The sequence below is a fragment of the Lolium rigidum genome, chromosome 3, assembly GCF_022539505.1.
Source record: "Lolium rigidum isolate FL_2022 chromosome 3, APGP_CSIRO_Lrig_0.1, whole genome shotgun sequence".
NCBI lineage: Eukaryota > Viridiplantae > Streptophyta > Magnoliopsida > Poales > Poaceae > Lolium > Lolium rigidum.
The window spans coordinates 337,571,083-337,588,928 of record NC_061510.1 but is presented as its reverse complement, the minus strand read 5'-3'; the positions used below and the strand labels follow the sequence as shown (position 1 = coordinate 337,588,928).

The window sequence follows — 17,846 nt, the reverse complement described above, 5'->3', positions numbered from 1 at the left end:
TTCAAGATTGACAAGATTGGACAGGAGCCATTACATGGTCACAATGTGGGCGGTAGCACCACCTCTCACGAGAAAGAGACATCGATTTCTACGTGACATAAAAAACCTCTTATTTGATCTTTGATGTGCTAGGGTATAATCACCTCACAAGCCAATGGTTGATTCTCATTGGCAACAATTGCATAAAATTGATCTCTCCTGAAGATGGGTATGCGGAAGACGGTGATGGCGAGGACTTTTGGAGCGTATGATGGTACGCGTTGAGGGTCTGTTGGACCGGCTGTGCCACTTGCTCTCCATTGGGCGACTTGTCGAGGCCTTCGGTTTTTAGATGGTGCGTGTTGGTGTGATGTCAGGGTGTTACACTCTGTTCATGGACCCCCCCCCCCTCATTGGTGTTGTAGGATTAGCGAGTTGTCGCTAGTTTGGTGGCTTTGATTCGATCTTTGTAATTTTTCTTGTAAAGTGTTGTGAATAATCTAATAAAAATTATGTGCACCACCCCGCTTGGATGCGAGTAGGCTGGGGTGATAATTCCCCCATTTCGAAAAAATTAGAACTTACTTTTCCAACTTAAATTCTCTTGAATCCGTATTATTTGAGATCGGCATGATCATTCATACTGTGATCGGAAAATGAGCAATGTGATGTCCATTGGCTGAGTTGGTTCATGATGATGAGGTGATTGTGATAATCATGTTCCTTTCACTCAGACATTTAGCTGAGGGTGGAGCATCTATTCTACAATATGCATATGACACAATAATTTCCATAGAGCATGGTCTTGAGAAAACACTTAATATGCAATAAATTGTATGCATCTTTGAATAATTATCCGGCTTGAGATAAATTTCCATAAGAGTAATGTTTATTAGAAGAGCTAAAGGGGTAGAGGAAGATTACAAAGTTCTTTTTGCTTATGAGTATGGGTCTCTCCCTTTAAAATATTTGGAAATACCTATTCACTATTGTAAGCTTAAAAATAGAGAGTGGAAACTTGTGGAGCATCCTTTTGATAAAAAAAATGAGTAATTGGGTTGGCAAGTTATTATCATATGGCAATCGCCTAGTACTAATTAACTCAGCTCCTAAAAGTCTACATATGTACATGTTATCCTTTCTAAGAATACCTGATGCGCGTAGTTAACACGTCCGTTGGGAACCCCAAGAGGAATGTGTGATGCGCACAGCAGCAAGTTTTCCCTCAGAAAGAAACCAAGGTTTATCGAACCAGTAGGAGCCAAGAAGCACGTTGAAGGTTGATGGTGGCGGAGTGTAGTGCGGCGCAACACCAGGGATTCCGGCGCCAACGTGGAACCTGCACAACACAATCACAGAACTTTGCCCCAACGTAACAATGAGGTTGTCAATCTCACCGGCTTACTGTAAACAAAGGATTAGATGTATTGTTTGGAAGATGATGATTGTTTGCGAAGAACAGTAAAGAACAATTGCAGCAGATTGTATTTCAGATGTAAAGAATAGGACCGGGGTCCACAGATCACTAGTGGTGTCTCTCCCATAAGATAGCAGATGTTGGGTGAACAAATTACGAGTTGGGCAATTGACAAATAAAGAAGGCATAACAATGCACATACATATATCATGATGAGTACTATGAGATCTAATCGGGGCATTACGACAAAGTACACGAGACCCTATCCGACATGCATCTATGCCTAAAAAGTCCACCTTCGGGTTATCATCCGAACCCCTCCCGATATTAAGTTGTAAACAACGAGACAATTGCATTAAGTATGGTGCGTAATTTAATCAACACAAATATTCTTAGACAAAGCATTGATGTTTTATCCCTAGTGGCAACGACACATCCACAACCTTAGAACTTTCGTCACACTGTCCCAGATTTAATGGAGGCATGAATCCACTATCGAGCATAAATACCCCTCTTGGAGTCACAAGTATCAACTTGGCAGAGCCTCTACTAGCAACGGAGAGCATGCAAGAACATAAATAACATATATGATAGATTGATAATCAACTTGACATAGTATTCAATATTCATCGGATCCCAACAAACACAACATGAAGGATTACAAATAGATGATCTTGATCATGATAGGCAGCTCACAAGATCTAACATGATAGCACAATGAGGAGAAGACAACCATCTAGCTACTGCTATGGACCCATACTCCAGGGGTGGACTACTCACACATCGATCCGGAGGCGATCATGGCGATGAAGAGACCTCCGGGAGATGATTCCCCTCTGCGGGGGTGCCGGAGGCGATCTCCTGAATCCCCGAGATGGGATTGGCGGCGGCGGCATCTCTGGAAGGTTTTCCGTATCGTGGCTCTCGGCATCGGGGGTTTCGCGACGAAGGCTTTAAGTAGGCGGAAGGGCAGGTCAAGGGCGTCACGAGGGGCCCACACAACAGGGCCGCGCGGCGGGGCCCGGGCCGCGCCGCCACGGTGTGTCGCCACCTCGTGGCCCCACTTCGTTTCTCTCTCGGTCTTACGGAAGCTTCGTGCAAAAATAGGACCCCGGGCGTTGATTTCGTCCAATCCGAGAATATTTCCTTACTAGGATTTCTGAAACCAAAAACAGCAGAAAACAGCAACTAGCTCTTCGGCATCTCGTCAATAGGTTAGTGCCGGAAAATGCATAAATATGACATATAATGTGTATAAAACATGTGAGTATCATCATAAAAGTAGCATGGAACATAAGAAATTATAGATACGTTTGGGACGTATCAAGCATCCCCAAGCTTAGTTCCTACTCGTCCTCGAGTAGGTAAACGATAACAAACATAATTTCTGAAGTGACATGCTATCATAATCTTGATCATACTATTGTAAAGCATATGAGATGAATGCAGCGATTCGAAGCAATGATGAAGATAATGAGTAAACTAATGAATCATATAGCAAAGACTTTTCATGAATAATACTTTCAAGACAAGCATCAATAAGACTTGCATAAGAGTTACTCATAAAGCAATAGATTCGAAGTAAAGGTATTGAAGCAACACAAAGGAAGATTAAGTTTCAGCGGTTGCTTTCAACTTCAACATGTATATCTCATGGATAATTGTGAACACAAAGTAATATAACAAGTGCAATAGGTAAACATGTAAGAATCAATGCACACGGCTGATACAAGTGTTTGCTTCTAAGATAGAAAGAATAGGCAAACTGACTCAACAATAAAGTAGAAGATAGACCCTTCGCAGAGGGAAACATTGATTACTATATTTGTGCTAGAGCTTTTCATTTTGAAAACAAGAAACAATTTTGTCAACGGTAGTAATAAAGCATATGTGTTATGTATAAGATATCCTATAAGTTGCAAGCCTCATGCATAGTATACCAATAGTGCTCGCACCCTGTCCTAATTAGCTTGGATTAACATGGATTATCATTGCATAGCATATGTTTCAACCAAGTGTCACAAAGGGGTACCTCTATGCCGCTCGTACAAAGGTCTAAGGAGAAAGCTCGCATTGGATTTCTCGCTTTTGATTATTCTCAACTTAGACATCCATACCGGGACAACATAGACAACAGATAATGGACTCCTCTTTAATGCATAAGCATTCAACAACAATTAAAATTCTCATAAGAGATTGAGGATTGATTGTCCAAACTGAAACTTCCACCATGGATCATGGCTTTAGTTAGCGGCCCAATGTTCTTCTCTAACAGTATGCATACTCAAATCATATGATCATGAAAATCGCTCTTACTTCAGACAAGACGAACATGCATAGCAACTCACATGATATTCAACAAAGGTAAAGTTGATGGCGTCCCCAGAAACATGGTTACCGCTCAACAAGCAACTTATTAAGAAATAAGACACATAAGTACATATTCCTCACCACAATAGTTTTTTAAGGCTATTTGTCCCATGAGCTATGTATTGCAAAGGCAAAGAATAGAAAATTAAAGGTAGCACTCAAGTAATGTACTTTGGAATGGCGGAGAAATACCATGTAGTAGGTAGGTATGGTGGACACAAATGGCATGGTTATTGGCTCAAGGATTTGGATGCATGAGAAGAATTCCTCTCAATACAAGGCCAGGGTAGCAAGGTTGTTTGAAGCAAACTCAAGTATAAAAGGTGCAGCAAAGCTCACATATGAACATATTGTAACTATTATAAGACTTTACATTGTCTCCTTGTTGTTCAAACACCTCAACCAAAAAATATCTAGACTCTAGAGATCAATCATGCAAACCAAATTTTAACAAGCTCTATGTAGTTATTCATTAATAGGTACAAGGTACATGATGCAAGAGCTTAAACATGATCTATATGAGCACAACAATTGCCAAGTATCAAATTATTCAAGACATTATACCATTTACCACATGCGGCATTTTCCGTTTCCAACCATATAACAATGAATGAAATAGTCCAACTTTCGCAATGAACATTAAAGATAAAGCTAAGAACATACTTGTTCATACGAAACAGCGGAGCGTGTCTCTCTCCCAAACAAAGAATGCTAGGATCCGAATTTATTCAAACAAAAACAAAAACAAAAACAAACAGACGCTCCAAGTAAAGCACATAAGATGTGACGGAATAAAAATATAGTTTCACTAGAGGAACCTGATAAGTTGTCGATGAAGAAGGGATGCCTTGGGCATCCCCAAGCTTAGATGCTTGAGTCTCCTTAAAATATGCAGGGATGAACCACGGGGGCATCCCCAAGCTTTGACTTTTCACTCTTCTTGATCATATTGTATCATCCTCCTCTCTTGACCCTTGAAAACTTCCTCCACACCAAACTCGAAACAAACTCATTAGAGGGTCAGTGCATAATTCATATATTCAGAGGTGACATAATCATTCTTAACACTTCTGGACATTGCACAAAGCTACTGAAAATTAATGGAGCAAAGAAATTCATCAAACATAGCAAAACAGGCAATGCGAAATAAAAGGCAGAATCTGTCAAAACAGAACAGTTCGTAAAGATGAATTTTAAAGTGGCACCAGACTTGCTCAGATGAAAATGCCCAAATTGAATGAAAGTTGCGTACATATCTGAGGATCACGCACGTAAATTGGCAGATTTTTTTAATTTTTCTACAGGGACTACTGCTCAAATTCGTGACAGCAATAAATCTGTTCCTGCGCAGCAATCCAAATCTAGTATTGGCTTTACTATCAAAGACTTTACTTGGCACAACAATGCAATAAAATAAAGATAAGGAGAGGTTGCTACAGTAGTAACAACTTCCAAGACTCAAATATAAAATAAAGTGCAGAAGTAAAATAATGGGTTGTCTCCCATAAGCGCTTTTCTTTAACGCCTTTCAGCTAGGCGCAGAAAGTGTGTATCAAGTAACATCAAGAGACGAAGCATCAACATCATAATTTGTTCTAATAATAGAATCATAAGGTAACTTCATTCTCTTTCTAGGGAAGTGTTCCATACCTTTCTTGAGAGGAAATTGATATTTAATATTACCTTCCTTCATATCAATGGTAGCACCAACGAGTTCGAAGAAAAGGTCATCCCAATATAATGGGACAAGATGCATTGCATTCAATATCCAAGACAACAAAATCAACGGGGACAAGGTTATTGTTAACCATAATACGAACATTATCAATCCTCCCCAAAGGTTTCTTTATAGCATTATCAACAAGATTAACATCCAAATAACAATTCTTCAATGGTGGCAAGTCAAGCATATCATAAATTTTCTTAGGCATAACGAAATACTTGCACCAAGATCACATAAAGCATTACAATCAAAATCATTGACCCTCATCTTAATGATGGGCTCCCAACCATCTTCCAACTTCCTAGGAATAGAAGTCTCAAGTTTTAGTTTATCTTCTCTAGCTTTTATGAGAGCATTTGTAATATGTTTTGTAAAGGCCAAATTTATAGCACTAGCATTGGGACTTTTAGCAAGTTTTTGTAAGAATTTTATAACTTCAGAGATGTGACAATCATCAAAGTCTAAACCATTATGATCTACAGCAATGGGATCATTGTCCCCAATATTTTGAAAAATTTCAGCGAGTTTATCAGTTTCAGCAGTTTTAGCAGTTTCAGGCAATTTTGCACGCTTTGCACTAGGATTAGTAACATTGCCAACACCAATTATTTTACCATTAGTAGGAGGTGTAGCAACATGTGAATCATTAACATTACTAGTGGTGGTAATAGTCCAAACTTTAGCTACATTATTCTCTTTAGCTAGTTTTTCGTTTTCTTCTCTTTCCCACCTAGCATGCAATTCGGCCATCAATCTAATATTCTCATTAATTCGAACTTGGATGGCATTTGCTGTAGTAACAATCTTATTATCAATATCCTTATTAGGCATAACTTTCAATTTTAAAAGATCAACATCAGAGGCAAGTCTATCAACCTTAGAAGCAAGAATATCAATTTTATCAAGCTTTTCCTCAACAGATTTGTTAAAAGCAATTTGTGTACTAATAAATTCTTTAAGCATGGCTTCAAAACCAGGGGGTACACTCCTATTATTGTTGTAAGAATTCCCATAAGAATTACCATAACTATTACCATTAGCGAAGGATATGGCCTATAGTTGTTACCAGAATTATTCCTATAAGCATTGTTGTTGAAATTATTATTTTTAATGAAGTTCACATCAACATGTTCTTCTTGGGCAACCAATGAAGCTAAAGGAACATTATTAGGATCAACATTAGATCTACCATTCACAAGCATAGACATAATAGCATCAATCTTATCACTCAAGGAGGAGGTTTCTTCAACAGAATTTACCTTCTTACCTTGTGGAGCTCTTTCCGTGTGCCATTCAGAGTAATTTATCATCATATCATCAAGAAGCTTTGTTGCCGCCCCCAAAGTAATGGACATAAAGGTACCTCCAGCAGCTGAATCCAATAGGTTCCGCGAAGAAAAATTCAATCCTGCATAAAAGGTTTGGACGGTCATCCAAGTAGTCAGTCCATGGGTTGGGCAATTCTTTACCAAAGATTTCATTCTCTCCCATGCTTGAGCAACATGTTCACTATCTAATTGCTTGAAATTCATTATGCTACTTCTCAAAGATATAATTTTAGCGGGAGGATAATATCTACCAATAAAAGCATCCTTACATTTAGTCCATGAATCAATACTATTTCTAGGCGAGAGATAGCAACCAATCTTTAGCTCTTCCTCTTAAGGAGAAAGGAAACAATTTTAATTTTATAGTGTCACCATCTACATCCTTATACTTTTGCATTTCACATAGTTCAACAAAATTATTAAGATGGGCAGCAGCATCATCGAACTAACACCAAAAAATTGCTCTCTCATAACAAGATTCGATAAAGCGAGGTTTAATTTCAAAAAATTCTGCTGTAGTAGCAGGTGGAGCAATAGGTGTGCATAAAAAATCATTATTATTTGTGCTACTGAAGTCACACAACTTAGTATTCTCAACAGTACCCATTTTAGCAGTAGTAAATAAAGCAAACTAAATAAAGTAAATGCAAGTAACTAATTTTTTTTGTGTTTTTAATATAGAGAACAAGACAGTAAATAAAGTAAAACTAGCAACTAATTTTTTTGTGTTTTCGATATAAGAGCAAACAAAGCAGTAAATAAAGTAAAACAAAGCAAGACAAAAACAAAGTAAAGAGATTGGATGTGGGAGACTTCCCTTGCAGCGTGTCTTGATCTCCCCGGCAACGGCGCCAGAAAACAGTCTTGATGCGCGTAGTTAACACGTCCGTTGGGAACCCCAAGAGGAAGGTGTGATGCGCACAGCAGCAAGTTTTCCCTCAGAAAGAAACCAAGGTTTATCGAGCCAGTAGGAGCCAAGAAGCACGTTGAAGGTTGATGGTGGCGGAGTGTAGTGCGGCGCAACACCAGGGATTCTGGCGCCAACGTGGAACCTGCACAACACAATCACATAACTTTGCCCCAACGTAACAGTGAGGTTGTCAATCTCACCGGCTTGCTGTAAACAAAGGATTAGATGTATTGTGTGGAAGATGATGATTGTTTGCGAAGAACAATAAAGAACAATTGTAGCAGATTGTATTTCAGATGTAAAGAATAGGACCGGGATCCACATATCACTTGTGGTGTCTCTTCCATAAGATAGCAGATGTTGGGTGAACAAATTACAGTTGGACAATTGACAAATAAAGAAGGCATAACAATGCACATACATATATCATGATGAGTACTATGAGATCTAATCAGGACATTACGACAAAGTACACCGACCGCTATCCAGCATGCATCTATGCCTAAAAAGTCCACCTTCAGGTTATCATCCGAACCCCCTCCAGTATTAAGTTGTAAACAACAGACAATTGCATTAAGTGTGGTGCGTAATGTAATCAACACAAATATCCTTAGACAAAGCATCGATGTTCTATCCCTAGTGGCAACAGCACATCCACAACCTTAGAACTTTCTATCACTGTCCCAGATTTAATGGAGGCATGAATCCACTATCGAGCATAAATACCCCCTCTTGGAGTCACAAGTATCAACTTGGCCAGAGCCTCTACTAGCAACTGTGAGCATGCAAGAACATAAATAACATATATGATAGATTGATAATCAACTTGACATAGTATTCAATATTCATCGGATCCCAACAAACACAACATGAAGGATTACAAATAGATGATCTTGATCATGATAGGCAGCTCACAAAATCTAACATGATAGCACAATGAGGAGAAGACAACCATCTAGCTACTGCTATGGACCCATAGTCCAGGGGTGGACTACTCACACATCGATCCGGAGGCGATCATGGCGATGAAGAGACCTCCGGAGATGATTCCCTCTCTCGGCAGGGTGCCGGAGGCGATCTCCTGAATCCTCCGAGATGGGATTGGCGGCGGCGGCGTCTCTGGAAGGTTTTCCGTATCGTGGCTCTCGGTACTGGGGGTTTCGCGACGAAGGCTTTAAGTAGGCGGAAGGGCAGGTCAAGGAGCGTCACGAGGGGCCCACACAACAGGGCCGCGCGGCCAGGGCCCAGGCCGCGCCGTCCTGGTGTGTCACCACCTCGTGGCCCCACTTCGTTTCCTCTCCGGTCTTCTGGAAGCTTCGTGCAAAAATAGGACCCTGGGCGTTGATTTCGTCCAATTCCGAGAATATTTCCTTACTAGGATTTCTGAAACCAAAAACAGCAGAAAACAGCAACTGGCTCTTCGGCATCTCGTCAATAGGTTAGTGCCGGAAAATGCATAAATATAACATATAATGTGTATAAAACATGTGAGTATCATCATAAAAGTAGCATGGAACATAAGAAATTATAGATACGTTTGGGACGTATCAATATCTAAATGGGTAAGGAAGAGATTATTTTTCTAGCAGAGCGATGGTCATAAAAAGATATTGATTAACTAAGTGGAACATAAGAACCACGTATGTTGGGAGTTGAAGTTTTAGAACTAAAATACAAATGCTTGCTTAGCAAATGGCTACTTAAGCTTCTCAACGAGGAGGGTGTGCTAACAACTTCGTCACAATAACTACCTAAAAACTAAAACTCTATCACATGTTCTAGCTAAACCAACTGGCTCATTGTTTTGAAAAGGATAAATGAATGTTAAAGATGAGTTCTTAGAAAGAGGATCTTTCGAGATTGGTAATGGAATAAACACTAGGTTCTAGGAAGATACGTGGTCATATAGGGAATAAATGGGAAAGATGGTTGCACTTGGCGAACGTCTCATGCAGGTTGAGTTGTGAAATAAGACGTTTTTAAATGGAAATTAGAAACGACCGGTCAGTTCACGGTCAAATCTATGTATCTAGAGATGATAAACAGTCATACAAGGTGTAAATACATTTGGAAGATTATAGTTCCACTTAAAATCAGAATATTTATGTAGTTCATTTATCAAAAGGTAATTTTTACTAAGGATAATCTAGATGTTGTTTTGTGACTAGGAGGAGGGCTGGCAATTTTGATGCAAGGTGTTTCATGTTATTTTGTACTTTTTGATGGTTGATTCATATCGCAACTCTATGTGATCATAATTTGTAGAACAGATTTTAGTACCTTTTGGGAGAAAAAGGAAAGTTCGGACTTCTATGTCCAAATAAAAAAAGGGGTTCGTTCTGTGTGTTTTTGTTATTGTTGACGATTTAGGTGTTCGTTTTGTTCATGTAGCATTCCAGGCTATCAAAGACAATTGCAAATCCCTTTACGGATAACTTTACTTCCTCCTGCAATTTTGGATCCAATAGAATATTAAGAAGTGGTGTCAAAAACGGATCATGGCTATTTTTAAATTTTTTTTACTTCAGGCAACTTTATTAATCAATAATCACACGATCTTCTACAAGAATAGGAATAAGAAAAACAGGAGGTTCATCAAACCAAAACCGCCTAACACTATCAGATGAACCGTGGCGAGCAAGCGCATGAGCGGCACCATTCGCTTCTCTCGAACAATGTTTTAATGTTGCCATGCCTAGCATCGTAAGGAGATGCCGCCAATTGTCGATCACCACCGCACTAGTTCCTCTAAACTCTGATGGATTATAAACCGCATTCACCACTTCCATCGAATCTGATTCCACCAACAGAGATTGGCCACCAAACTGCTCGGCTAGCTTCAATCCCGCCAAGAGCGCCACTGCTTCCATATCCATAGCATCAATAGCATGGTCAATAAAATCACAGCAATCCGCTACAAAATTTCCACCCGTGTCTCTGATGATAGATTCAGATGCACCACGACCAGAATTAATATCAAATGCAACATCCACATTGAGTTTATAAACCCCAGCCGCTGATCTCGTCCACCATCCTCTCCAGACAATGTTCCCAGATCCTCTAACTTTAACGTTGTTTGCTATGATTCCATGGATATTCATAATAGATCTTCCCGATGAAGGCACCGGTTCCTTATTTTTAATCGGTCTCCGAGACCACCATAGGTACCAGTATGTGATCATAATGGTTTCAGCAAAGAAATCAATATTGTGTGGTATACCTCCTGGCGTTGATGAGCATAGAAGTTCTTCCAACACCATAGACCATGATCGATCCATCCTACTACATGCTGTGATAAATTCACTCAGGCCTAACCCCTCCCAGATTTGCATTGCCCTTGAGCATCCGAATAACATGTGGGGTATATCTTCAGCATCAATCATGCAAACCGGGCAATTAACAGTAGATCCAATATGACGATTGGCCAACGCACAGAAACATGGAACGATTCCATGCAAGGCTCTCCACATAAAAGTCTGGACTTTACGGGACACTTTGGCTCTCCAAATCTTCTTCCAAACTTCATGTGGTGACGATCTATCAGAAACATCAGATCGTTGCACCCTCCGACGAAATTCAGCTCGCCAATCCGTGTGGTAAGCCGACTTAACAGAAAAACAACCTGTCTTGTTCAAGTGCCATGCAATAAAGTCAGGTTGTCCAAAGTTTGGCAGTGCTTCCCTGAATATCTCACTTATCAAACCTTCATCCCATCTACCTGTTATTGGATCAATCAAATCTTCAATTCGAGATAGGACGCAATTCCCTCTTGGTGTTATCACTTGGCGTGTCGGGCTCGACGGCACCCAATGATCAGTTCAAATATTGATTGTACTACCAGATCAACCTCTCTTGAAGGTTTTCAGTCCGGCCATAATACTCTGCCAAGTGCAAGATGAACCCTTCTTCAGTTTTGCATTAATTAAATCTCCATCCGGGTAATATTTTGCCCGGAGCACCTGCGCATATAAGGAGTTATGCTCACTCAACAAACGCTTGCTTGGTTGAAACAGTGAAGGTCACGGATCATGGCTATTTTAGTTGTTACTGGTAATAACACATCTCAGTTTAGCGATTGGATACAAGCTCTACGGAGTACCGCGTCTGTTAAAAAGGTAGCCGCTTTCTGTTAAAAAGGTAGCCGTGACCTGAGTATCTTCCTACACGAAATTGCAACAAAGACTCCCCAGACAAGACTGGTTGCCGCTCGTGTCGCTTACTAGGCTAGAGATGGAGAAAGGCAGGCACGCAACCAAACAGCACCTAAAACTCGTCTACATATAGGTAGCATTTGATAACCAACCATTCAATCCAGGAAGAGAACTTAAGGTCTCATTATCATTGGAAGGTTTTAATATTACCAAAGGCAAGCACAGTGAGATTATTAAAAACTTTAATCAGCGGATACAAAACACTTCTCTGGCATCTTGTCAAACTGCAAGTTTGTCAAAGTAACCATTCAGGAGATGAACCAACTAGGGCAGTTCGGGGATAAAAAATAATGAAGCAGAAGAGAATGCCCTTCACGATCATTTTGAGGGAAATTCCTTATTGCTGCCCCTGTAGATTCGGCGCAACCACACTTCCTCATGAAGGATATCTGCATGGAAGCAAATTAAAAATTAGAAACCATCTCAGTTCTCAAGCCTGGAAGGAATGAAACTTGGAGAACACAGTGCACAACTTTTCTTTACGCAAGAACATATTGCCAGCACGCTGACTAGCAAAACTATGAATTAAGCAGTATCCTTTTTGCAGGCAGCATATGAACACTATAAAATGGCTTAAATAATAGAAAGAGAGCAATCAATAGCTGATCTGATGGAATAGTTTTTTGAGAAACCGTTCATCTTTGAGGCTATTGGAACATTCATCAAAATGCGTCAAATCGAGCGATGAATGAACATGCAAATAATCCACTGGCAATCATCTGGTACTTAAAAAATGTTGTATGACATTAAGGTTGCACCTTGTTGGTTCTTCGCAAGGGCATAACCTTCTGTACTTTGACCGTGTAGCAGCCATAATTAAGCTAAGAGTACAAGAAAAATAACTACATAGTTCTACGATTCTGTCATAACTCACAAGGCCCTCCTAGCGGGCATTGTTCTAATCTTGGAACAGCTTCTTCCTAGTTCACTTCATTGTATAAATCATCGATAGTAAGTTCAAAGCACAAACTAACTAGTCATCAGAAAATAAGGATGATGGCAAACCATAAGCACATATGCACTTGTGAAATGGGCATTGCATGAACTAATATCAATCACTGTACAGTGGTCATTGCTTGTGAATCCATAAGCAACCTGATACTAAGAAGGTGAACAGTGCTATCGTTTTATACCCCGGTTCCTAAACAGTCCTCAATACACACATATAACCATATTCTATATAGCCAAGTCCAGATACTTATGTCTGTATTAGTGGTCAACGTACCCAAAACTATGACTGTGATTTCTAAAATGGCATATACTTGAATGGAGGAAGTAGGTTGTATCTTAAACTAAATTATTATGTCTTACCAGGATAAGGTTCCACTATATAGACAACAAAGATACCTGATATTTAATCCTGAAATTTTGAACGGTTACATATTTGCTAAGTAGATTATATAATAGTTACCTATGCAGTTAGAAGAACTCGACAATTGTCATCAGAGCTTCTGGTGTCTGTGCTAACAAAGCCTAATGGACCATACATGAGCTAGAAGTCTAGACATTGACAGCAAGTTGCTAAATTCAAGTGTATATACTTATCAATTATCTGTCACCTGCTTTCACCAAAATTTGGTAGAAGCTACAAGTTCAAGGCAAAGCTCCAGATATTCTTGACTGCTCAGAACAATGTTAGCAACATTTCTGGAGTCAACTCACATGATTACTCAATTGTGCCCTAGTACAGTCAGATTGTAAGAGTGTCTTAATTTGTGCACTTGACATGAGAGGCAGAAATGTTACACTAGACCAGCCAGGCAACTGTGTTACAAAAAACTAAGGTTATCAATTGTAAGAACTTGAGCAGTGCAAAACAATCAAAAGGAAACCCACTTTGAATCTTAACCAAGATAGCTAAACAAAGTAGATGGTATGCATCAAAATATAATTTCAGTGTAACTACAAAAGACCAAATAGGAGCATGTCAGCATTCTCACGTGAGACATGTTTTGGGAACCAGACAGCAACACATTAGGCTTACAACACATACATGGAATGTCAGTGACTGGCGAAACACGAAGCACAAGGCACCAGCTCTTAAAAGTAAAATCCACTGAAAGCTACGGACAAGCGTATAAAAAATATACCAGTATCATAGCCCAGATACATAATGACAGGTAATTCACTTCTGTACCGCAAATCAACGAAATGGTAACCCATATGAACTGCTCTTCCTTCACCTGAGCAGAATCGCAAATCTGGAATATTAACTTAAACACTAATCTGAGCAGCATGAACGAACTCCCAACAATCAGATAAGACAAGGCACTCTAACCTAATGGCAACTATCACAGCCCACAGAGCATATGACTCTCCATTAATCCAACCAGTAACCGGCAGTCAAATCTACCTGCCCAACCAAATACCCAGGTAGAGGAAGTTCTAGACAGACTAACGGTGGCAGCACGAACAGTAATCTGATTTTGCGCATTCTAAAATGGAATATAATTAACAGAGGACGTTTTATTATGCCATCTCATGCAAAATTTAGTTATGTCTTATGAGTAGGTTCCACTATATGCAACACAATATAAATGTGGTTAGAAGAACATTAAGGTCTCGAACATTGTCATTCAGAGCTTATGGTGTCAATGATAGCCAAGCCTAATGAATCATGTATGAAGTAGGCACTGACAACAAGTTGAATGAACATACTTAACTTTCACTTGTTTTGATGTTAACAGAGAACCTAAGGCTATCGAACAAAATCCACTACGTGCCGAATCAAAGGAGTTACACAGAACCTAAAAGTTGGAAGAAAGCATTATCTATATCCTTGACTCTTCATAACAACGTCACCGACATTTCAGCTCATGTGAGGCTGAAATGCTCCACTGGGCCAGTCAGGCAATTGTGCTAAAACTAACTAACAAAGGCTACCAAATTTAACAAACCAAAACCGCTCGTCCTTCACCGGAGCAGCAGCCTAAATGCGGCATGCTAACTTACACACCAAACTCCACAAAGTTCACGCAGAACAAAATGAACTAAACCTAGCAGGAAGCATCTGCAGAAGGCACGAAATGCCAGCAACCGATAAAGCATTAACCAGCAGGAGCATCAAATTCCCCATTAATCCAACCAGCAGCCGCCCACAGCCAAATCTACCTGCCCGACCAAATTCCTAGGAAGACACAATCGCGGACACAGCAACGGTGACAGCACAAACAGCAAGGGAGATCTGGCAAGGAAGCAAGTGACGCACCGGATTCGGTTTCAGGACGAAGAGGGCGGGTTGGGGCTGGTGTGGCGGGTGATGAGGTCGTCGTAGGGGTCGCGGCGTCCGGCAGCCTGGCTGATCTGGGGGTCGGAGGCGAGCTGGGAGTTGAAGCGCTCGAAGGTCCAGAAGCCGTAGGGGCGGAGCGGGAGCGCCCAGGCGGCCTTGGTGCGCTCGCAGCGCTCCTTCATCCGGTAGACGTGCGCCCGCTGCGCCTCGTCCCGCTGCTCCGGGTTCTCCATCAGGCGCAGGATCAGGTTCTCCGCGAACTCCATGATGAAACCCATGGCGACCTACCTCAGCTCCTCTCTATCTCGGAGATCGATCTGTGTCTGTGTGAGAGTTCTTTGTTCTCTTCGGTCTCCGTCGGCGTCTCGTGGTTAGGGATGGTGGGTGGCCGAGCGGCACCAAAGTGATGACCGGCCCAACCTGGCCCATCACTGGTCGGTGCCTTTACGTGGGCCGGATTTATGCCGCGCGGGCGGAATTAGCCTAATCCGTTCATTTTGTCTTGTGCCGGATCTTACAACCCCGCTCTGCGACTGTAGAAAAGTGAGAACAAAAAGAGTAAAATTCATCGGTAGTCATGGAACTTGACGAGCAAAGTCAGTTTGATCATTGTACAATGAAAATACGAATTTACGGTCATTGAATACGCATCGGAGATTCACACACGGTCACCCCTCGCGCTGTAGCGTCGTATTTGCTGACATGGCGTTCAGTGGGACCCAATGTCGAGATGACAACACACATCTAGAGGAGGACGTTTTTGCAAAACTGTCATCCCCTTCCCTGGCTCATGAGCGATCCCCTCTTGGCTATGCGCCCGGGCCGCCGCCTGCTGCCGCCCCGGCCGATGCCGGCCGTCCCCAGCGCCGCCGATCTCCGGCGAGGCTACGCCTCAACCTCCTCCTGTGGTTCCCCTTCTCGACGCCGTCCTGCACATGCTTGTGCCCCCACGGCTAACTCGAGCCTCGCCTGGGCTTGTTCGCCGGCGCAGCTCACCGTGCCACCGTGGCTCTACCCCCGCTCCAGTCCGCCGGGAACCAGCGCCGCCTTGAAGGAGAGGAGGAAGACAGAACAAACTGTAGGACTTCAGCTATCTCTGAACTCAGATAAACATTTAGCTCAGCAACACTGGAATCAACCATACAGCAGATTGTTCTGGTTTGTTTGTACACAAGTCCCAAATCATGAGCTTGCCGTCATCGCCAATAGATCCAAATAGGTCCATTTTTCCGGTGCCAAGCAACATCTTCAACCAAAGTGTGTGTCATTATATATTAGAAGACGACATCAGAAGACGTAAACTGTACAAGGCAAAGGCCAAGAGAAAGCAAAAGGAAAAAAACTGTCAAGTCCAGCCCCAACTGGCCAAACTCTAAGCGTTAGGTGGTCTAGTATGGAGAGGTAAACGACCCAGCTCCTTGGCACCAGCAAGGAGCCACAGCTTTGCTTCGTCGAGGATAGAACGGATCAGCTCATGGCGATTGGGTGTAGCATTGTTAAAGACACAATCATTCCTCATCTCCCATAGACTCCAGAGGGACCAGCCTACAAGTTTGAAGATTAAAGAAAAATGACATACAAGTTTCTGGTGCAATAATAAGTATCTAGCCTGATTAGCCTACCCAAAAGAACCAGATATGGAAGAGTTGAGCATTGTTATGATTACTAGATGATACCCTGCATGTCATTGCAGTAGTTTAATAACAATTTTTTTTTATCATATGGCATAATTTTGGTTGAACCAAAACATTGCAAGGATAGAGCAATAGTAAAATTGTGGTAAAGTAAGGAGTAGTATGAAGATGAACACATGTACATATTATCTAGGATCGATAAATCTTAAATTAGATCAAATAATTGTGGTTCAACAGTACAATACAGGGATTTCAGAAGTACCAGGAACTAGTAAAACATTTTGTAACTGGTTATAAATTCAGTTGCAGCCAATTAAATGGTTACATTGATAAAAAAACATTTGTAACTGGGTATAAATTCAATTGGAGACAACCTGAATAAGGTATGTAAGGTCCTGCACCGAGATACGGATACGGTAACAAAGGATGTTGGGAAAATTTTGGGACTGATACTTTGAGGAAAAACATCTTTTAGCAACCTAAAAGTTCTAAAAAAAAAGGAGGCGAAACATCAGAAGTGACAGGTTTGCAGTTTCGTTGGTGCAGTCACATACCTTTTAAAGGAAAGTAATGTTGTGCCTGATCTTGGCTCAAAGCGCAGTGCATATGCCCTACTGCATTGAGCACCGATGATACAAAGGAGCGAAAGAAAATACCAGGATGTACAGGAAGGGTCATAGTCTTGCATGACCATGGTTGCATCAGCGCTGTTCTCCCATGAAAGTGTGATACAAAATGTCCTCTTTAACATTTGTGGCTATCAACATAAATGATTACTTGGCCTTGGTTCGCACATGTACCGAGGACGTGCTGGTGGGAGCGGGCGGCGGCCGAGGACTCCGACGGGAACCACTGGACGGTGAGCGAGGGCAACTCCAGCGGGTGGGAGATGACGAGGTCGTAGAGAACCGAAGAGTTCTTCTTCCAGTTCAAGTTGACGCGGAGCTTCTATGGAGAGCTGCGGAGCTTCTATGGAGAGCTGCGTCGCCGGGGACGGCCGGCATGCCGGGGCGACAGAACGTGGCAGCGGGGGCGCATCGCCATG

General features: G+C 41.5%; 1 protein-coding gene across 1 annotated transcript; it reads right to left on the bottom strand.

Moving 5' to 3' along the window:
• Window positions 1-12,032: 12,032 nt before the first annotated feature.
• LOC124700119 lies at window positions 12,033-15,485 on the bottom strand. The gene is made up of 2 exons (XM_047232299.1): window positions 15,147-15,485; window positions 12,033-12,327 (listed from the first exon to the last, which is right to left on the bottom strand). The coding sequence occupies exon 1, from the start codon at window positions 15,443-15,445 to the stop codon at window positions 15,158-15,160; it is 288 nt and encodes a 95-aa protein (XP_047088255.1). The 5' UTR covers window positions 15,446-15,485; the 3' UTR covers window positions 12,033-12,327; window positions 15,147-15,157.
• Between the last annotated feature and the right edge of the window lie 2,361 nt (window positions 15,486-17,846).

Excerpts from the sequence above, each read along its gene's own strand:
- LOC124700119 (XM_047232299.1), bottom strand. The coding sequence starts at position 15,445 with ATGGGTTTCATCATGGAGTTCGCGGAGAACCTGATCCTGCGCCTGATG.